Below are 23,137 nucleotides of genomic sequence, written 5' to 3' on the forward strand. Positions count from 1 at the left end.
CTTAAAACTGTAAAATGAGCCGGGTGTGGTGGCACACACCATTAATCCCAGCACTTGGGAGGCAGAGGTAGAGGGATTGCCCTGAGTTCAAGGCCACCCTGAGACTATCTAGTGAATTCCAGGTCAGCCTGAGCTACAGTGAGACCCTACCTTGGGGAAAAAAAAAAATGTAAAATGAGGGCTGGAGAAATAGCTCAGCACTTAAGGCACTTGCCTGCAAAGCCTAATGACTCAGGTTTGATTCCCCCCCGTACATGTAAAGTCAGAAGCACAAAGTGGTACATGCATATGGGGGTCATTTGCAGTGGCCAGGGGCCCTGGCATGCATGTTCTCTCTTTCTGTCTCTCCTGGAAAATAAACACATAAATAAATAAACTATTTTTTCTTTTAAAAAACTGCAAGTTGAGGGTTAGAGAGATGGCTTAGTGGTTAAGGTGCTTGCAAGCAAAGCCTAAAGACCCAGGTTCAACTCCCTAGAACCAATGTAAGCCAGATGCACAAAGTGACACACGAAGCCAGGCATGGTGGTGTGTGCCCTTAGTACTAGCACTCAGGAGGCAGAGGTAGGAGGATGGCCATGAGTTCGAGGCTACCCTGAGACTATGTCGTAAGTTCCAGGTCAGCCTGGGCTAGATGAGACCCTCCCTCAGAAAACAAAACAAAGTACAGGGCGACACAGGCACCCGGCTAGAGTTCAAGTGCAGTGGCTAGAGGCCCTCGCATGCCAAGTCTCTCCGTCTTCCCACCTCTCTCGCTCTCTCATTAAAAAAGAAAGAAAGAAAGAAAGAAAGAAAGAAAGAAAGAAAGAAAGAAAGAAAGAAAGAAAGAAAGAAAAGAAAAACTGTAAACCTTTTCCTTTCCTAAGAGGCTTCTGGGCAGGTATTTTGTCCCAGCAATGAGAAGGTAACTGATACAGCGGGGAAGGCATGGTGGCAGGAGCTGGAAGTCCAGTCGTCACATTGGCAAACAAGACACAGGGCTGGTCACATTGCACCAGAGTCACACAGCAGAAAGTGAACAGTAAGTATGGCCAAGCTGAAGACCTCAAGGCCCACCCCTAGTGACCTCCTTCCTCCAGCAGGACTCTACCTCCTAAAGATTCCACAGTGCTCCCAAACTTCACCACCAGCTGGGGACCAAGTAATCAAACACATGCGTCTATGGGAGACATTTTATGTTCAAGTTCCAACAAATATTCTCCATATCTTAAATTTTTGAGACTTCAATACTGATGAATACTTGGTGTTAATCGAATGGGACTCTTTGGTCCTTGATGCTTGGCTTTGGTGGCACATGTGAGATAAATGATACCATCTGAACACATCACCTCCAAGCACCCCCCCCACCCCAACACACCAACAACACAGAGAAAGGTTTGGTTCATTTATCAAACAGGGATATATAAGAAACAAGAAGCCCATGAACAATCTCCCTGGTCACGCTTTAGCTTATCTGTCCCAAGATAAGGGGACACATCCACACAGAGAACAACAAAGACCCCAGCTCCTGCCAGGGCTAGCTCAGCCTCCCAGGGGCCTGCTAGGATGGAGTGAAGCTGCCCTTTCCCTAGCGAAGGCTTAAAGGAAGCCAACCCTCAATATCATCTGAATAGCTTTTCTTGCATAATCTAATTTTCTTGGGAGCAAAGGCATTAATGAGAGGAAGAACAGAGTCGTCCTTTTATATGTGGCTGCAAATGGGCTGAACGCCCGGCTGCATGGGCTGGGAACTGTAAATGTGTATTAATACTGACACTCATCTATGTATTATTAATCCTAAAAACCTTGTACACTATGACTAGCACGTCCAGTTACTGGCCTTTCAGACCCCAGTACTGGCCATTTAAGAGCTCTTCCCTCTGAATCCATTTGCAGCTGCGCATCCATTCTACATTATGGATCTGTAATGGCGTATACATTTAGCTGCTTAAAAGGACTCTTAGTGTGTGTTTTGTATTCACCACCTGTGTTGTGGCTGGGCACGCCCTCCAAGTGTGCATTAGCTATTGTACATAATTGATCCTAGTGAAACAAATATTGAGTGGCTGTGAAGAGGAGTGATTCCTCTCCACTCCATCACGGCTCCTCAAATCGGGCTTTGAACTTGCTGTGTATGTTAATTTAACTGTGGGTGTATATGGTGGGTAAAATTGAAGCAGTTAAAGAACGAAATTGCCTCTCCCTGTTTCCTGCATCTATTCCGGGCAAGGTTGGTTTAAGTGTGAGGAGCGAGCTCCTGCCTCTCTGCCCTGAAGATGTTTTTCCCCAAGCGTTTTTGAAGTGGCCTCGGTTCAAACCACTGCATTGTGAAGCGCGTGAACTTTCTTCTTATTCTAAGCATTTATTTCCAAAACTTTGGTCTTTTGTGTGCTACATTGTTGTTACCATCAATATTTACTAATAGCAGATTCCTTTAAATCAATTCATTGTGTTTATACCAATATATTTCTTTGTTTTTGGTTTGTCTGTTATGCAGCTGAAGGTTCCATGAGAAAGTGTCTCAGGGAAATAAGGCAGAAGAGCAATTCACGCATACCTTTGGCCTTACACCCATGCATACAATTGAGCATCTGCACATACATGTGCATGCACATACACAGACATGAAGACATGCACTGTCAAAAGCAAAATTTGAGAGAAGGGCTGTAGAGGTGGCTTAGCAGTTAAGGCGCTTGCCTGCAAAGCCAAAGGACCCTGGTTCAGTTCCCCAGGACCCACGTAAGCCAGATGCACATGGTGGTGCATACATCTGGAGTTCATTTACAGTGGCTGCAGGCCCTGGTATGCCCATTCTCACTCTCTCTATCTCATAAATTAAATAAATAAATAAATAAATAAATATAAAATATTAAACAAAATCCAGCAGTGGACTTGAACACATAGCCCAGCCTGGCTTCTAGAGACATTCAAGTTCAAATACCTCACGTCATCCCATAAACCATGTCTCCTGAGAAGAAGAAAATGCCTTGACTATTGCTGTGTGGTAACAGGAGACACAAGATAGCCCCAGACCCTACCTGGACCAGCTTTCAACAGGGGCATCTAATAATTAGTACCTATAATTCTTCTGATGCAAAAACCCCGTAGTTTCCGATGCTCTCAACTACTAAGTACATACTAGGCATTGTGCAAAGCACTTAAACCAGACTCTTACCTGTCCTCACAGTAACAGTGTGAGATGAATCATGTGCTAACCAACCTTCTCCACCTTAGCTTCTAAAACTTTCTATAGTAAAATCACCAGAGACTTGAAGGCAAGTTACCAAGATAGGAGAGTTCCCAGAGAGTTCACACAGATTGCTAAAAAAAAAAAAAAAAATTTTAATGGTACATAATTCAGATATTAGAATGAGAAATTTAATATCCATGTCTTAACTGATTTCCTGACTTTTCTTCACCTCTGCCTTTCACTCCTGGTCTAGAATCCCATGGTTTGTTTAGTTCTCATGCCTCCTTAGTCCCTCCAGTCTTTCCAACCTGTGACAGTTCTCCAATACTACCTTGTCTGTCATGACCTAGCCCCTTCCAAATGGTATTTCTCAGGAATTTTGTAGTACATCACTTTTGAGCTTGTCTGATATCTTCTCATGATTAGATTAAAGGTGTGACATTTAGAGAGCTGCTAGGGTCCTCCTCAGTTCGTATCAAAGACACAGCTCCTATTTCTTTTTATTTATTGGTTGATTGATATATTTATTTATGAGCAGACAGACAGAATGAACAGGCACGCTAGGTCCTCTTGCCACTGCAAACGAACTCCAGATGCATGTGTCACTTTGTGTATCTGACTTGATGGTACTGGGTAATCAAACCCAGGTTCATCCAGACCAGCAGGCTTTGCCTCTGACCGCTGAGCCATCTTTTCAGCCCACACCTGCTATTTGAAGAAGAAGAAAGCTAAGCTGTGGCCGTGTGTATGTTTGTACTTGTGAGTAGCTTTTCCCCCTGCTTTATACATGGGCAGAGTGGCAGGAAGGCCTAGACCCATTGGTACAGAACAGTTTGCCAGTGGCTGTGATGATAACCTGCTACTCACAAACAACTTCTGAGCCTAAGAAGCTCGAGTGTTAGCAGGGCTCATACCCAGGGCTGAAAAAGTGAGGTCATCAGGCTAGCAAGAGCAGCAAGGAAGGACAGCTGGTCATCAGCATTCCATCTCCCGGCTGTGGTCACCACCATGTCCCTTCTTTCTGAATTAAAAACATGGCAGAAGCCCTGAGCACAAGGTCCCCCCTCATCGTGAATTCACAGCACCTTTGTTCCTCCTCTGACAGCTGGACCCCAGATGCCTTGAGTTCTGCCAGTCTCTGTGAATGCAGGAAGCCGGCAGACTCGGGCCCTCCTGCCAGGGGGAGAAATTGCCACGTTAGCAAGTGTGATTCCCATCACATCCTAGCGACCTGGTATGTGTCCAAGTGACAGAAATACGGGTTTACTCTCTTGACCTCACATGGAGCCTCTCCTGCCCTCAGATGTGCCAACGCGGGCGACAGTTCCTTGTCTCCTTAGAAAGCTGCCAGTCTGCGTCAGGCATCCAAAGACATCCTGGAAAGGAACACGGGGACCATGGTGCACGTCTGTGGAACACTCCGCAGCCCCCACTGTCCTGGGCCCCAGAAGCACAGAGGTCAGAATGAAACTGGCCCTATCTTAGAAGGTGCATTGACCGGTTCTTACACAACTTTCCAAGTCAGTTGAGGGGACAGAACTTATTCATGCATTTACCAAGGGCCCATCGTGGGCCTGCCAAAAGACTAGTACAATATGAAGACCCAGAAACACAGGCGTGACCTACCTCCAAAGCTTCCAGTCGGAAGAAGACACACAGAAAGCAAGCGGCTCCCAGCACCACACTGGGATGAGAACTCGCATACTAGGCAGAGCCTGTGTTAGGAGGGTATCCGGAAGCTTCTGAAGTACTGAGGTGGTATGTTACAAGAGGACAAATATAAGGATCTTTAAGGATCCTTTAACAGGGCCTTAGAAATCAGACTGGAAGAGCAGATACACCTAACGGACTTGTTATGCCAGCAGGTCCTATAGACAGATCCCTAAAGTGCAAGACACAGGACTAGAGAGATGGTTTAATGGTTAAGGTGCTTGCCATCAAAGCCTAAGGACTGAGGTAAAATTCTCCAGGTCCCACATAAGCCAGATGCATAAGGTGGTGCATGTGTCTCAAATAAAAATAATTAAAAATAAAGTACAAGGTTCAGTGGGTCACATCAACAGAGAACGTCAGGGGAGCAGGCTCTACCAAGCAGGTATGGGCTAGAAAATAACAGAGGCTGAGCATAGGCAGTTACCTTTATGGGCGGTCAGGGTGGAGTGCCATGCAAGTGATGCAACAGAATGTCTGATGCTTGAATATTACCAGGCCACCATCAGGGGAAGGCAGGAAGGTGAACCCATGGCAGGACCTGCCTGCTCACACAGGTGCACCCAATAGCCAGGGCCAGAAGCCCACAACCTATTTGTGGTGATGTAGGGACTTTGGGGAAAATTTAAAGTGTCTAAAGCTATGGGATCTTGGCAGATAGATAGATAGATAGATAGATAGATAGATAGATAGATAGATAGATAGATAATTAGATGATTGGTAGATAGATGGATGATAGATGATTGATATACAGATGATAGATGGATGATAGATAGATAGAATTTATTTATTTTATTTACTTGAGAGAGAGAGAGAGAGAGAGGCAGATAGAGAGAGAATGGGTGTTCCAGGGTCTCTGGTCACTGCAAACAAACTCTAGACACTTGTGCAACCTTGTGCATCTGGTTTTACATGGGTACTTGGGAATCAAACCAAGGTCCTTTGGTTTTGTAGGCAAACACCTTAAAAGCAAAGCCATCTCTCTATCCATATATATATATATTTTTTTAATTTTTAATTTTTATTTTTATTTATATGTGGGTTTTGTTTGGTTGGTTGTTTTGAGACAGGGTCATGTAGTCCAGACTTGCCTTAAGCTCATTTATGATAGCAGAAACTGGCCTTGGACTCCTGAGACCACGTCCTAAATTCTGGGATTATAGGCCTGTACAACTACACCATGTAAAAGTTTTGAAAATTTTACAAGGTATGGTGTATTTAGGAAAATAGCCAATTAACATCAGGTAGGGGTGTATAAAGGACCCTGCATCACATTGAGGGAGACTCTGGTAAGGAAAGCGCAATGAATAATTTCTTGGTACAGAACCTCATTCTCTGTGCCGCAGCAAGCCATCTCCTCTGATCCAGAGCTTGAGGGGGAGAAAAATGATATTTCATCCCCGGTATTTGTACCTGTTTCTGTCAGGTGACTCTCCTGTCCAGCAATAATCACTTACTGTTCATTCTCCGATGTCTTGTTATTCCCATTCCTCTTGCGTAGCTTTCTCATTACTTCCGTGCTATTTGTTGTGGGCTCGGGGTTTCTTAATTATTATTCCCTCTCCTTTTATTTACTTTTACTTAAAGGCCTTTCATTGACTTCTGCTTTTTCCTCGACTTGTTGGCAAAGCATCCCTGCATTCGAGGAGCCAGCGAGGCTGCTGAGGTCTGTGTTTTGACGCTTGCTCCTCTGATGGCTTGTTTGGGCTGCACTGGAGGCTCCAATCCACAGCAGCAGTGCAACACCCCTGAGCCATGGCTGTTAGGTAATGCGAATTCAATAGCTATTAGAGGCGACAACTCCCGCTGCTGAGCAGCTGATGGCGGAGCCCCGAAACACCACAACCACAGGAACATAGGTTTTCTGGGTTTTGGTTTTGTTTGTTTGTTTTTTCTTTTTTATTCTCCAGGGGTTGGTATCAGCTCTTATCCAGCTCTGTGGAGCCTTGGGCAGGGGAGAGAAAAATTATCATGCCATTTTTCTCCTGACTGGCAAATGTACCCACTAACTGCTCCCTCATGGCTGCATCCTACCACTCAAATCAAGTTGTCATCACTACCACCACCACCACCACCTTCATCACTGACATTTGTTGAGTTCCTCCTGTGGGCTAACCACTGTACTGAGCATATAATTGTCCCATTGAATCACCAGCAGCCCTGTTTCATACAGGGTTATCCCCTCCAGGGATAAGGAAAATAAGGGGCACACAGGAGATAAGCAACTTGCTAACAATCGCTCAAGTAGAAAAGTGGTGTTGCTGGGATTTGAACCACAAATGGGGCCTTCCTTCACACTCTGCTGTTCTGGCTGGGCAACAATCTCATGTCCTCCTGCAGGCCACAAGAGGTAGCAATTATCTCTGTCCTGACCTGGCCCCATTTTGGCATCCAGGATATAGATGCACTTGCTAAATGTATGGTGATTTAAACTTAGGGGTACAGGACTAACAAAGTTATGCCATTGCTGAGAAATGTCCCAAGAGCCAGAGCAAGTGCTGGAGAACAACGTCCTAACTAGCAGGGTTGTTCGTGCAGTGAGTGATAAGCAGCCCACCTTCAGACACAGGCTTGAAGGGAAGGAGCTCGTGCTATGGGGGAGTAAAGAAGGGAGGTCTTACTCTTCTCATGGCTGTGGCAATATTCCTGACAACAGCAATTTAAGGGTTTATTTGGGCTCAAGGTTTAGGAAGGGATGCAGTCCACAGCGATGACGATGCTATGGGGGGTGGAGCTTAAGGCAGCTGGTGACAACGCATCCGCTGCTGGGCAGCAGACAGCAGTGAACGCTGGCGCTCAGCTTGCTTTCGCTCCCTTTGATTCAGTCCAGGAACCCGGCTCGTGGCATAGTGTCGCCGTCCTTCAGGGTGAGGTGTCCCTGCTGAGCCTAAACCTTTCTGGAAATATCCTCAGAGCCAAATCCTCTCCTGTTTACGGTGATCTTAGTGAAATGAACCATTGCAGGCTGGCGAGATGGCTCAGTGAGGGAAGTATTTGTCATATAAACATGAGGACTAGAGTTTGGATCCCCAGAACCCATATAAAATGTCAGGTATTGCGGGACCCACTTGTGATCCAGCACTAGTGAGGCAGAGATATGAGGATCCTCAGGGTTTCCTGGTTAGCTTGTCTAGACAAATTGGTGAGCTCTAGGTTCAGAGAGAGCCTCTGTCTCAAAGAATAAGGCAGAGAACAAGTGAGGAAGACCCCCAACATTGACCTCTGGCCCCCACATGCAGCACATAAATCCATACACACATAAATGCATGCCACACACACAAACACGTGTAAGAAAAGAAATCACAAAAGTTGACAATGAAAGGAAAAGTGTTTTAGAAATGAAATAGCAAGGCTGGAGAGATGGCTCAGCAGTTAAGCATTTGCCTATGAAGCCTAAGGACCCTGGTTTGAGGCTCGTCTTCCCCAGGACCCACGTAAGCCAGATGCACATGGTGGCGCATGCATCTGGAGTTCCTTTGCAGTGGCTGGAGGCCCTGGTGGGCCCATTCTTTCTCTCTGTCTTTCTGCCTTTTTCTCTCTGTTTCTGTCTGATGCTCTCAAATAAATTTTTTAAAAATGTTAATGAAATAGTATTTATTTTCATTTTACTATAATCATGGGTTCTCTCAGAATCACCTAGTGATGGACAGGGAAACCTAGGGAGTCTGAATGTGCTGAATTTGAGTCCATGATCTCCTGGCTAACTGCCCATCTGAGGGAATTACTTGTCCTCTCCAAGTCTCAGTTTCCTCACTTTTGTAATGGGGACAGTTGCGGCACAATGAAATGCCTTGCTGGGAACACAAAAAATAAGCCACGGCACAATGGCATGTGTGAAACGTTCCAGGAGTGTTAGCGTCAACCTGCACAGCAAGCCTCTGATGTCACTGTCGTTAGGAGAAATGAAGACTTAGAAAAGATTTTAGTGAGGTTGGGGCTGGGGAGATGGCTCAACCATTAAAGACATTTGCAAAGCCTGGTGGCCAGGGCTTAATACCCCAGTACCACGTAAAGCCAGACACACAAAGTGGAGCATGAATCTGATGTTCATTTTCAGGTGCAGACAAGAGGCTGTGGCATGCCTATATTCTTCCTCTTCCTCTCCCCTCTCTCTTTCTCTCTTAAATATGTAAGTAAAAATCTTTTTTAAAAGTATGGCCACATAGCAGACACAGATTTGGAGTATGTGACCTAATGGCCACGGGGAAAGACTTGGAAAGACACCCCAGATCAAGATGGTGGTTGCGCTTCAACAAGTCCTGTCAACAGCCCAGGTGGTCTGCCCCACCTGACTGACTCTGCCCCCCTCTCTGCTTTCCCCTCTTCCCTCACCTCCCTCTGCTCACGGGAGAGAAGTGGCAAGTCCTCTGTTCCCTGCTGACCCCACCCTAGCAACACTCCACAGCGCTCCTGCCAAAGAAGCACCTTGTCCCTTTCACCTGGGACCTCACTCTCCCATGGAAGGTGTTCAGGTCCCATCCACCCCTCCTGGGCTGCATTCTAGTTCCTTCACACACATCTGCCCCTCCCAGGTCTCACCTGGATGCAGGCAAGCCAAGGGTAGGGCTGCTGCTGCCCCCAGAATGTTCCACAGCCTGTTACAGTTTAATGGCCAAACTCCACCTGTCCCCTACCACCACCCTCTGGAGAAGTTTGCAGGGATTTCTTGGCATCTGGACCCCAGAGGCTGGAAGCTGGTGTACCCAGAGTATGTTCCGTACCACGTGACTGCACAGCCATGCCAGGCAAAGCCACATTGAACAGGATAATATAAAGACGACTGTGGCCACAGACCAAAGACGAACTATAAGGCATGCAGGCACTTTGCAGAGGGTTGTTGTTTTCATTTTGTTTTGGGAGTTTTGTTTGTTTATTTGTTTTTTCTTGAGACAGGATCTTACTTGATGACCCAAGCTGGCCCAGAGCTCACACGTCACCCAAGGTCATGCCAGTTCTCCTTTCTTGTTTTGTTTTGTTGTTTGAGGTAGAGTCTTGCTCTAGCCCAGGCTGATCTGGAATTCACGTTGTAGCCTCAGGCTGGCCTGGCTCAGCTATCTGTCTTTAGCCTCCCAAGTGCTATAATTACAGGTGTATACCGCCACACTCCGACCAGATGGAGTTAGAAAGTCTGTCTCCCACTTGAGAAGTCACACCTACATCTGGGTTCCCTTCAGAAAAATCTTAGCACACCAGCTGAGCTCAACACAGAATTTCTGATTCCATATGTTTGGGCATTTGGAAGCATATTCCATTTCCAAGGTGCCAGCCAGAGGCCAGACCTTCTGCCTCAGAATCTACCGTCTGGCAGATTCCCCAGGCCACTCCTGGACACACTCAGGTCGGAGTCTGAGTCCAGGTAGCATGGCTCTGACGCCCTGCTGAGGCAGCCCGTGGAGAACTGTCTTCTGACTAAGGACGGTGCAGCTCACCCTCAGCCTCTGGCTCCTCAGAAGGGGTGAAGCAGGGTGAAAGTGACAGCAGGGGCACTTTGGTGGTCTCACGTGAGTCCGCGTCTGCACCCTACAAAACATGGCCCTGGGATGTCTCTCGTGCCTATTGTCTGGTCAGACAGAACTCAGTTCACAGAGGGGCTGAAGAGATGGCTCAGCAGTTAAGGCACCTGCCTGCAAAGCCTAACAACCTGGGTTCAAGTCCCCAGTACCCGTGTAAGACCAGAAGCACAAAGTGAGACATGTGCCTGGAGTTCCTTTGCAATGGCTAAAGGCTCTGATGTGCCAATCTCTCTCTCTCTCTCTCTCTCTCTCTCTCTCTCTCTCTCCTTGCAGTTAAATAGAAATATTTAACAAAAAAAAAAAAAGTCAGCTTGCAGGCCTGAAATCAATTCCATACCCACTACCTCAAGCTACTTTACTCCCAAAACTAAAAATCTTTCTCTTTTTCCTCTCTCTCTTTGAAACCCCTTGGCTAAGTAGCAGAACAGCCCTCAAATCAAGAGATGTCTAGCCCTGGGGGATTGCAGATGTGAGGGCCACAGACTTGAGGAAAACCTATGGTTTCAGGAAGTCCTGTGCTGGGAAACAACCCCAGTCTGTAAAAAGGATGTCAGCTGGAATGCAGTACATGTATTTTACCCCCTGACTAGTTGGAACAATTTTCTCTTAATGAAAATAATGATAATGAAATTATATCTATTGATTTCTTACCATGTCCCAGCAACTGCAGGCATTTTCTCACTTCATTCATTCCCACAAAAACACTATCTGGAAAGTACTCCAGAATTCTTATCCTACTTTAGAGATAAAGTATTGAAGCTTAATGTGAGTCAAGCATGGTGGTGCACACCTTTAATCCAGCACTTGGGAGGCAGAGGTAGGAGGATCGTCATGAGTTTGAGGCCACCCTGAGACTACATAGTGAATTCCAGGTCAGACTAGGCTAGAGAAAGACCCTACCTTGAAAAACCACACACACACACACACGCACACACGCACACGCATACGCACAAGCTTAATGTGTCTGTGACGGAAATAAGAATATTTTTAAAAGGCAGGGCTAGAGAGATGGCTCAGCAGTTAAGGTGCTTACCTGTAAAACCTAACCTGAGTTTGATTCCCCAATACCCACATAAAGCCAGACACACAAAGGATCACATGCATCTGGAGTTCATTTGCAGCAACTACAGGCCCTGGTATTCCCATTCATCCTCCCTCTCTCTCTCTCTCTCTCTCTCTGTCTCTCTCTATCTTTCTCTCCTTGCAAACAAATTTTTTAAAAAGTTTTTTTCAAGGTTGAGTCTCGCTGTAACACAGGCTGACCTGGAATTCACAATGTAGTCTCAAGGTAACATCAAATTGACAATGAGCGAGCCTCTTACCTCTGCTTCCTATGTGCTGAGATTAAAGTCAGGCACCACCAAGCTCAGCTTAAAAATACTTGTTTTAAGTTTCTGTGACTATAAAAACTGATAAAACTCAAGGAAAAAAACTAAAGGAGGGATAGAAGAGACGGTTAAAAGCTCTTACTTTCAACACTTGGCAGCCTGGTTCAATTCCCCAGTACCCATGTAAAGCCAGATGCACAAAGTAGCACATGTGGCTAGAGTTTGTTTACACTGGCATAAACCCATTCTCTCTCTTCTCTCTCTCGGCTCTCTCTTTTCTCTCTCACCCTTTCTACTTGCAAATAAATAAAAAACATTCTTTAAACTACAGGAAATTCAGCAAGTCTATATATATGCCAGGCCCTTTCCTGCATACTAGGGAGAGAGTGGTGGATAAACAGCTGGCCATGCCAGAGGACACTTCAATGCTTGTGGACAATGGGACATTATTAACTCGCAAACTCATCTTGTCACTGGAATCCTGACAAGTGTGTGTTGTAAAGCACCTTCGTGATGGATTCACACTCCAGAAAAGCTTACCAAAGAATTTAAATATTCATTATGTAACTAATGCTATACATACACACACGCACACACACACACACACACCCTTTGATTTTTTTTTTCTTAAGAACAGCTTAAGTACTTATCGATTGAGAACTTTTATAACTCTCAAAATAGAGGCGTCTCCATATCTCTACAGGTATTTTAAATGAATTGAATTAATCATAGGCTTAAAAGTCTCTTGCGATCTTCGTTAACTTCCCTGGGTTTAATTAAAACATCTGTGCACTTTTAATTTATCGATTCATCCAACTCATATGTCATGTTTTTAACACACCCCAGCATGCTAGGCATCATTCTTAACCCGATTTCCACTTAACTAAAGCAATTAAATTCACCCCGGATTAATTAAAGCATCCATACTTTCGTGCTTAAGTCAGCGTGCGCCTCTTTCCCCACATGGCTCCTGAATGTCAGAGATTTGACACACCTGATGAGTTTTTTGTCCTTCTGGAAATTCTTCCCTGAATCGCTTTCTGGCTTATTAATGTGCCATTTGACAGATCGGGAATGAGGAAGTCTGCGCTCCTGGAGCTGGGGACTCTGCCCCTGTCTGCCAGAAGGCACCCTCTGCTTCCCTCTCAGCATGGAGCCCTGTTGCCTCCTGTCCCCGCTGAGACCAACTGAATGCCCGTATATCCTTGGCATTTTTACACCTTAATTCCATTTCCCAACGTTCTCACTCTCCTTCCCACACAAATAGCCCTGTATGGTCTTGCCCATTTAATAGGCAGGGGAAACTGAGCTCCCCTAGTCAACAGGCTGCTAGGTTGGATAGGAGCTGAGCATGCAGAGCGACACCCACATTCCTGACACTTAGCTTGGGCCTCTGCTCTCTCCAGCTGTGCTCCACAGAGCCCGGTCCCTCGGCAGCCCTGGCAGCCCTGCGTGGGTGAGAGCAGCCTTTTAAGTCTGTGAGAAGACAAAAATTACATCTCATTATTATTTTTATCTCTACTTAATTGTTAATGAAGTGGAATAGCTTGTCATACTTTTATTGGCAAGCTGTATTATTTCTGATATGTGCTTTGCCCCATTCCCATTCATTTGTCTCTTTTTGTTGATTTATGGAGCTCTTTGCATATGTTAGATAGCAAATTTTATTCTGTAAAACATGTTAGAATCTGTCTCCCAGCGCTGCTTGACACCTGATTTTGTTTTAAGGTCCTCACTGTCCTTCAAATTTGGTCGTTCTTCCTTTGTAGTGTCTAGAATTTTTGTTGTGGCAATAATAATTTCTTGTTAAATATTTCTGATACTTTTTATTTGTTCTGTTTTGTTTCAAGACAGGGCCTCTCTCTGGCCCAGGCTGACCAGGAACTCTCTCTGTAACCCTAGGCCAGGTTCAAACTCATGGAGATCTTGTACCTCAGACTCCCCAGTTCAAGGATTAAAGGCATGCACCACTATGCTCAGCATTTGTATTTAGTTTTCCTACTCAGATCTTTACAGTGCATAGAACCTTTTTTAAGTAGAGGGTACAGGAGGGGGTCAAACTTAATTGTCCATCTAATGAATTACATTGCAGGGGTCTAGTTAGAAGCAAAACTCACTTTTCCTAACATAATCCACAACCTTGAAAGACAATGGAGCACCAGCTTGGGAATCTCAGCTTTGCCTGTTCTCCACAACCCAAATGTTATATTGGCAGCCACTTCCTCCCCATCCTTTTGTAAAAATATTTACTTAAGAGAGAGAGAGAAAGGGATAGACAGAGAATGTGTGCACCAGGACCTCCAGCCACTGCGAATGAACTCCAGCTGCATGCACTACCTTGTGTACCTGCCTTACGTGGATCCTGGGGAATCAAACCCGGGTCCTTAGGCTTTGCAGGCAAGTGCCTTAACTGCTGAGCCATCTCTTCAGCCCAAGTTTCGAATGATGTTTAAAAAAAAAAAAAAAGTCTCTGAAATGGTGATGATCTCACTTGCCACTAGTCAGATTCTAGTTGTCTTTGCTGTCCCCAAAACATTAACTCAGAGATGTTGCAGCCGTTTGGGAAAGAATTGGAAGTGGAATAGGGAAATGCCGCGTCAGCGCTGGAGGTGGATTGGACGATGACACTGCACAAAAGACAGGCGTGGAGGACCGTGTGGATCAGTAGCGGGACTCTGGGGTTTTCAGAATATCTCTTAAAAACATATTTTTTAACCAGGGCTGGAGAGACAGCTTAGCAGTTAAGGCGTTTGCCTGCAAAGCCAAAGAATCTACATCCGATTCTCCAGGACCCACGTGAGCCAGATGCACAAGGGGGCCGCATGTGTCTGGAGTTCTTTTGCAGAGGCTGAAGGCCCTGGCATGTGGCCATTCTCCCTCTCTCTCCCTCTCCCTCTCTCTCTCCCTCTCTCTCTCTCTCTCTCTCTCTCCCTCTCAAATAAATAAATAAAATATATTTTTAAAAATCCTAAAAATCAGCTTTCAGATCCTTTCTAAAAGGTACATTATTTGAAATTACCCCTTTCACAACTAGTCCAGCCAGCCCACAAACGACTTGTCAAGCACATGTTTTTTGTTTTGTTTTGTGTTCCCCCTCTGCTTTTATACCAAGCCACCCCATCAGCGCCTATGTCTTCCCCAGGTGTTCTCTCCACTGGAAGCTATAAGGAGACAGGATTTGTTTTTCTTAAAATATTATGAGTAGTAGATTCTGGTACTGCCTACCAAGTAGATAACACTGATAATTCATCACGTCCCTTACAGAGAACTTGGGAAAAGAAAACTCCAGTTTCATCATTAAAATGGGCTTTACACCATTTAGGTGAATCTAAATCGTGTCAATTTTTTTGTCATCAGCCTGTTAACTTGTCGGTCGTTAGTGGCAGCGGTAATTTATTTTTCTTCTGTGGGAGTCTTAAAGCTTCCATTTGCTAGATTTAGTAAAACAGGAATAGTCAATTTGTACACACATTTTAATTAATTTTAAATAGAAGCTCAACTACACAATGCTCTACCGTAGAAGCCCTGAGAAACGGGGGAGAGAGACAGGAACGTAAAACATCTCACATGTGGTTCCTGACCAGTCAGACCCAGCTGTTACCCACAACCAGAGGGCCAGGGGCGAAGCTGATGAGCCTTTTCTGTGTCCGCTGATGCTCTTCTTGTGATGAGAGGAGTGTCTGTATGTATGCACATCCATGTGGGCACATGTGTGAGACTTACGGCTTTTTAACTCTAGTGGCCCCTCAAGTCAGGTTGGGGATTCAGTCAGGAGAGTGTGGCAGTCAGGTTCGCATTGCTAGTAGAAATCACCCAAGCAAGAGGGGGAGAGGTTTATTTTGGCTTACAGGCTCTAGGGGAAGCTCCACGATGGCAGAAGAAAACAATGGCATGAGCAGAGGGTGGACATCACCCCTTGGCCCACATCAGATGGACAACAGCAACAGGAGAGTGTGCCAAGCACTGGCACGGGGAAACTGGCTATAACACCCATCAGCCCGCCCCCAACAATACACAGCCTCCAGGAGGTTTCAATTTCCAATTGCCATCAGCTGGGGAACCTAGCAAGCAGAAAACTTTAAGTTTATAGGAGACACCTGAATCAAAGCACAGATCGCCACAAGGAAACATCCATTACTGGCCTACCAAATGTGGGCTTTGTTTGAGTCATTTTCTATGTTATCTCACTCCTCCCATCAACTCTGAGAGGCAGGGTTTTTTTTTTTTATTGTTTTGTTTGTTTGATTTTGTTTTTAAGAGGAAATTGAATATCCAAGAAGCTTAGGCATTGTGCCAAAATCTCACAGCTGACAAATGAAGCCTGGCTTTTGAACTCAGGTCTTCTGGGCTCCAAATCCTTTGAACTTTCCACTTCAATTCTGTGCTACTTAGTGGTGGAGTTGTTTTTCTGCTAATTGCATGATTGGGGGAAAATGACAATAATAATTGGGCTGGAGTGGTAACTCGCTGGTTAAAGGGGCTTGTCTGCAAAGCCTGTCCAGCCTGGATTTAGGTCCCCAGCACCCATGTAAAAACAGGTGCACAAAGGCGCACATGTGTTTGGCATTCACTTGATTGAAGTGGCAGGAAGCCCTAGCTGCACATACACACGCACACACACACACACACACACACCATAAATAAACAACTTTTTAAATACAATAAATCATTCATACAAAAGTTTCCTCTGTTCTCATCCAGCTTATCCAATGTGGACAAGTCTGAGGCATCCAAATTGTGCGGCTCTGAGTTATGTAAAATGAAGTTAGTAAGTTACTCCAGGACAATGCTTTCCCTACAGAGAGCTCAGCGGCCACTGGAGGGCGCTCATCTAGCATCCAGCTTTGCTCTGCTGCAGTGGCAAATGATTCCTCTCATTAGCCGGCTTTTGACTTTTTTTTTTTCTGTGGCGTCAGCTGAGCCCATGGAATACCCTGCTTTCCTATGAACATCAGTGTTTGGCATTTCTGAACACACTTCTCTCAAGCATACAGCAAACAGACGGAAACAAGGCTGAGTCTAGGAGGGTAGCGAACTCCCTGACCTGACTCCACTTTTTCCCTGAGTAATTTAAGTAGGTCACATTTTCAATTTGATTTCCCAGGCATTTGATTTTAAATAAAAACCCATTCTTACCTTCTAGAAAAATGCTATTTTTTCCCACCACTTGGAGTTTGTGCAAGAGAGTTTCATTGTGAATAAAGGAAATAATCCTATCTTTTATCAACTAATAGAGAGAGAAATTATTTGCTCCTCCTTTCTATCCTCCTCTTCCTTGTGGGACGATGGTGAGATTGTTGACCAGTGGTGATGACTTGACTTTCTTCTATCCCTAAAGTTCAAGCATCACACAACAGTCAGGGTAGAAGCAGCCCTTAGACAGTCCTCTGACTGCCACGGTGCCGACGCATTTCTCACTGCTGCCTTATTTCAGGTCACAAAGGTGAAAGTGATGGTGGGGGAGGGTGAAAATCAGCATCTCCTCTTCCTTCCCAGGACGCCTTCCTTGCCACCCAGATCAGAAATGCTAAGTAGGTTTGCTCTCCCTCCTGGAGGTCTCCACCTGGGCATCACAATGAAGATTTTCAGGTTCTGTCTAGGCTCGGGGGCATGATAACATGATCAGCTAATTGTGTCTGCAGAAGTACAGAATGATCCGCTTACATTTGACCTAGAGCTGACAGCATGCAGCTCCAGAAGGATTTAGGTGGAGGGCTGGGGAGATAGACCAGTGGGTAAGCTGCTTGCCCACATGAGCACGAGGACCTGAGGTTGGGTCCCCAGAACCCACAGATAAGTCAGGAGTAGTGATGAGACCTATAATCCCAGTGCTGGGGAGATGGATGGAGACAGAAATCCCTGGGCCCCACAGGCTAGTTTGTCTAGCCAAATTGGTGAGCTCTGGGTTCCGCATGCAAGAGACTCTGTCTCAGAGAGTGAGTTAGAAGGGCTGGAGAGATGACTTAGCAGTTAAAGGCGCTTGCTTGCAAAGTCTGATGTTCTGAGTTCTATTCCCCAGCACCCACATAAAGCCAGATATACAAAGTGGCACATGCATCTGGAGTTCATCTGCAGTGACAGGAGGTCCTGGTATGCTCTCTCTCTCTCTCTCTCTCTCTCTCTCTCCTCTCTCTGCTTGCAAATAAATAAATAAAAATATGTTTAAAAAATAAGTTAAAAGCTAGGCGTGGTGGCATGTGTGTTTAATCTCAGCACTTGGGAGGCAGAGGTGGTAGGATTGCTGTGAGTTCAAGGCCAGCCTGACACTACATAGTGAGTTCCAGATCAGCCTGGGCTAGAGTGAGACTGTACCTCAAACAAACAAATAAACAAACAAAAAAAGCTTAATAAATTAGAATGCCATTGAATAAGACACTCAATGTTGACCTTTGGCTGCTATGCATGCATGCTTGCATGTATACATTCACAAGTTTCCACACACATGCATGCATACCACCACGTGTACACATAAGAAAACAGAACTGAGCCAGGCGTGGTGGCGCACGCCTTTAATCCCAGCACTCAAGAGGCAGAGATAGGAGGATTTCCGTGAGTTCGAGGCCACCCTGAGACTCCATAGTGAATTCCAGGTCAGCTGGCCTAGAGTGAGACCCTACCTTGAAAAAAAAAAGAAAGAAAGAAAACAAAACTGACATGAGACTAACTCTCCTAATCCCTCCCAAGATCTCAAGGCAGTCCATAACTCCCCATGTTCATTCACATTTGCAGTCTTTAATTTGAACCTCGGATAGTCAGAGCTCTTTCCTCTACCTCCCCTTAGAAGATCAGTATCTGTAGGAACCAGACACTCTGCTTAACATCCTGCATATAAGAAACATGCTTCCTACATTTGGGGAGCTGCATGTGCATTAACTGTTGTTTGTATTCTTATAGCAGTCTTAAATTTTATTTTCATGTACTAATTTATTTATTTTAAATATTTTATTTTTATTAATTTATTTGAGAGAGGCAGAGAGAGAGAGCAAGCAAGACTGGGTGTGCTAGGGTCTCCAGCCACTACAAATGAACTCTATTGTTCATCTTGTGCATCTGGTCCTAGAGAATTGAACCTGGGTCCTTTGGCTTTGCAGGCCAGCGCCTTAATCACTAAGCCATCTCTCCAGCCCATTCTGTACTTATTTATTGAAGAAAGATAGTGTGAGTGAGCAACAGCCCCTTACCATTCAAACAAACTCCAGACACATGTGGCACTTTGTATATCTGGCTTTAAATAGGTACTGGGAAATTAAACCTAGGCCAAAAGGCTTTGCGAGAAAGTACCTTTAACCACTGAACCATGTCCCTAAACCTTAGACATCTTTTTTTTTTTTTTTTTTTTTTTTGAGAGAAAGAGAACAGGCATGCTCCAGATGCATCTTCTACTTTGTGCATCTGGCTTATGTGGGTTCTGGGAAATCAAATACGGGCCCTTAGGCTTTGCAGGTAAGTGCCATAACTGCTAAGCCATATCTCCAACCCTTCTTTGTTGTTTTTTTATATTTTATTTATTTGTTTGTTTGTTTATTTATTTATTTGAGAGAGAGAGAGAGAAAGAGGCAGCCAGAGAGAATGGGCATGCCTTTGTTGTTTTTTATTTTATTTTATTTACTTATTTACAAGAGAGAGAGAATGGGTGTACCAGGACCTCCAGCTATTGCAAACAAACTCCAGACACATGAGCCATCTTGTGCATCTGGCTTACATGGGTCCTGGGGAATCAAACCTGGGACCTTAGGCTTTGCAGGCAAGCACCTGAACTGCTAAGCCATCTCTCCAGTCCCCAGTTTTGTTGCTTTTTGAGACAGGATATCACTCTTATTGTTACTTTTTTGTTGTTTAGTACTGGAGATTTAGCCTAGGTCTTCATGCGTGATAGACAAACATACTACCCCTGAGCTATGTCCCCTAATTTTGTGTCTTTGATGTCCCACTTTTGAACTCACGTCATCTAGAAGATTCATAAGGATAAGAACTTTGGAAACAGCATCTCCAGTACTTTTCATAGCTATTTTCTTACAAAGTATTTTGGATGAAAACGTCTCCTCGTTCCTATGCCAACTGTTGAGATGTTTTTGTTCAAATCAGTTTGAAGTTAAGGCAACATGCACTTTCCAGGAAAAACAAAAACCTCATTGTGTATGCCACATGAGGTCGTCTCCAGGACCTGTTTTTTCTCTAAGCAATGACATAGTGCTCGCCCATCCCCCCTGTGACATCCCTTGGAGATCAGGAACGTAAGAGAAATAAATACCCAGTGCAGTCAACATCGTAGACAGCGCAGGTAGGAAACCATCAGTGGTGTACGTCATACCTGTTCCATAGCACCATTCCAGATCCCTGGGAAATTAGAGCCTTGCAGAAGGACATTCATGGCTGAAAGATCACCACAAAAGGAAAAAGCAAGGCAGAGTGGGGCAGTAAGTCAGGAAATGGTAAAACTGGACGTGCAGACCACCTGTGGTGTGTGTGTGTGTGTGTGTGTGTGTGTGTGTGTGTGTGTGTGTGTGTGCATCCATGAAGAATTCTCAGAACCTGGGTTCAAAACCACAGATAATACCAAGAGCCACTGAAACCTCTACACTGGTCATGTCTGAAGGTCTCTTCCAAATGACTAGCGCCAGGCCAGGAGCCCTGTTCTGTTCCTGAGGGCAGCTGAGAAATCCTTGCAGGAAAATGCTGACGTGGAAAGTAGAAAGTGGAAGCCCTGAAGGGACCCACTGCAATCCCACTGCAGAACGATTCTGAAGTCAGGAACGGGGCACAATCAAGGCCATCCTGCTGGGAACTCTAAGTAGTGGCATCCCAGACAATCACAGATTTTTCAAACTTTTTCCCATAAACAAACAGAGGCAAAAAAAAAAAAAAAAAAAAAAAGGCAGAGACACGTGCTATTCAAGATGGCCTGCCTTCAGCCAGACATACTTAATCTTTCTCTCAGTGCGCACATTGCCCTCTGAAGTAGATGCGCTTACCTCTGCAAGATCACCAAGTGAGGCAGAGAGAGATTTCGCTGGCTCAAGCCACACGTGTCCCACCTTCTCTGCTCTTGAATGGTCAGAATGGGAGTCAACCCATCAGAGGGCAAAACCATGGGTAAATGGAGTCAGGTCCCCAGGACCAGCAGCAGCAATGACAACGCTGTCCCGCTGAGCTGTGAGCACAGCTATGCGTGGACTGACCTGGTTTCTTTTGGGGCAACCTGTGCCCCCGTGAGCCTTGTGTGACTTTATCAGTCTGGGCTTTTGGTGCCGGCTGGGACTCCCGCACAGGGTGCTTGCAGTGAGGGAGCCAGTAACTTCCCACGGGGCATTCTCTCCTGTGCCCCTGGCAGCGGGTGCGTGGCGCTGACGCTCGGTGGTGGCGATTTTTGTGGTTTTCTGCGCCTTCGCGCGGCCGCCGTCCCCAGTGTGCGAGGTTGCAAGCCAGACCTCGTTGTCGGAGAGACGCAAAGCCCTTCAGACGGTGACCTGTGCCCTCTCTCTGCTTTTGCAGCCGCCTGCCCCGTTCTGTGCAGCGGGAACGGACAGTATTCCAAAGGAACATGCCAGTGCTACAGCGGCTGGAAGGGCGCCGAGTGCGACGTGCCCATGAACCAGTGCATCGACCCTTCCTGCGGCGGCCACGGCTCCTGCATTGACGGGAACTGCGTGTGCTCCGCGGGCTACAAAGGCGAGCACTGTGAGGACGGTAAGCGCGAGGGCAGCCGCCCCGGGGCGCACGCCCCCCGGGCCTTGCGCAGGGAGCCCGCGCATGCAAAAGAAGCCTCGCCCAGTAGTCTCATGGAAAACTTTAAACCCCTGAGCCCTGATAAACTTCTTGAACTGCAAAACGGAAAAAGGCCTATGGAGATAGTTCTGGAAGGAATGGTTTTGTTTTACCCTGCTTTCTAACCATTAGCTCCTTTTTCTTCCCCCCTTTGATTTTGCTCTTAATCTTGCACAGTGTCTGTCTCTCTCTCTCTCTCTCTCTCTCTCTCTCTCTCTCTCTCTCTCTCTCTCTCTTCTTGCCTCGGTCTTTTAATCTTTAAATTACCTCTTTTTCTTTTTGTATCCCTCCTCTTCCTCTTCCTTGTTTTCCTTTCCTGCCCCTATTTCCTTCCCTCTTTTCTTCTGCTTCATTTAAAGTCCTCTGAATTGAGAATTTCTGAAACTATCCAGAAAACTAATAAATAAATAAATAAGAATTCCTAAGCCCTCTCTTCCTCAAAGCTGGCTTAAAAAAAAAAAATTTTTTTTTTTTGAGGGAGAGGGAGAAAGAAAGAGTGAGTATAGATACACTAGGGCCTCTTGCTGCTGCAAATGAATTCCACATGCATGTACCACTTTGTGCATCTGGCTCTAAATGGGTACTGGGGAGTCTAACCAGGACCAGCACGCTTTGCAAGAACATGGCTGTAGCTGCTGAGCGGTCTCCCAGGCCCAGCGCTGGCTGCCTGTGGGCTGTGGTGGTGTGTTTTTGCTGATCTCGATCCTCTCAGATCCATGTACATTTTGATAAATAGTTCAACAAAGCTTACTACCAATGAGAAGCAGGTGAGACTGTGTAGGGCAAATCAGAGAAAGGGTGGTACAGAAAGAGGGCTTGGTGTGGTCCTCTGAGCTCACCCAGTATATATTTGGGGAAAGCAAGAATACACAGGAAAACTCTGGCAGTTCACAGTCTCAAGCGATTCTGAGAAATTATAGTCCGTGATTGGGCGTGGAGGTCAGAGAGTTGCGGGAGGTGGAGGACAAAAAGAGAAGTGTTGTGTAATAAGCTCCAGTGAGTCCTGGTTACTCAGCTTGGTACTTCCAAGAGAGTCATTTGGTACCAAGGTTTCGGGACCAATGTCTGGTACTGACACAGCAGAGGAACTTAGCTGCCCGCGCCCTTTCTTCTCCATTTGCCCTTTAAAAACATGCTGTGGGCCAGGGGTGGTGGCGCACACCTTTAATCCCAGCACTCAGGAGGCAGAGGTAGGATCACCGTGAGTTCAAGGCCAGCCTGAGACGACATATGAATTCCAGGTCAGCCTGGGCTAGAGTGAGACCCTACCTCAAAAAAAAAAAAAAAAAGAACATGGTGTGTAGTTTGGGGTCTGTTGCTCTCACCATAGAAAGAATCAACCACAATTGGTAGGAAGGTGAGGTCTTAGGCTCCTACAGCCCCCCACACACACTTACTCCTTAAGCTACGAATTGGGTTATTTTCTTCCAGCTGAGATCCCAGTGAAATGTCACCAAGCACTCAGACAGCTCTTTTCATATTCACACCCATGCTTCCAAGTTCAAATAGAAATATCAATGTGTCCAACAGTCTGAGTGCAAAAGTGGGAGTTACTCTGTGGGACGCAGTTTGGCATGACAAGGGTCTCCACAGAAAAGACTTTGAGTTCCTCATGAACATGAGACTGAGAGATCTCAGCTCTGGGAGGATCT

At 45.7% G+C, this 23,137-nt stretch overlaps 1 protein-coding gene across 10 annotated transcripts in view; it reads left to right on the forward strand.

Annotated features, from left to right (window-relative positions):
* The window catches only part of Tenm2 (teneurin transmembrane protein 2), a 1,398,763-nt gene that overhangs the window by 1,213,035 nt on the left and 162,591 nt on the right, over positions 1 to 23,137 (forward strand). For all 10 annotated transcript variants that reach the window (XM_045152018.1, XM_004661036.2, XM_012949310.2 and 7 more), the window contains one exon: positions 21,213 to 21,407. In XM_045152018.1, the coding sequence (XP_045007953.1) occupies positions 21,213 to 21,407 (195 nt within the window). The remainder of the gene's footprint in view (positions 1 to 21,212; positions 21,408 to 23,137) is intronic.

The sequence above is a fragment of the Jaculus jaculus genome, chromosome 6, assembly GCF_020740685.1.
Source record: "Jaculus jaculus isolate mJacJac1 chromosome 6, mJacJac1.mat.Y.cur, whole genome shotgun sequence".
Taxonomy (NCBI): Eukaryota; Metazoa; Chordata; class Mammalia; order Rodentia; family Dipodidae; genus Jaculus; species Jaculus jaculus.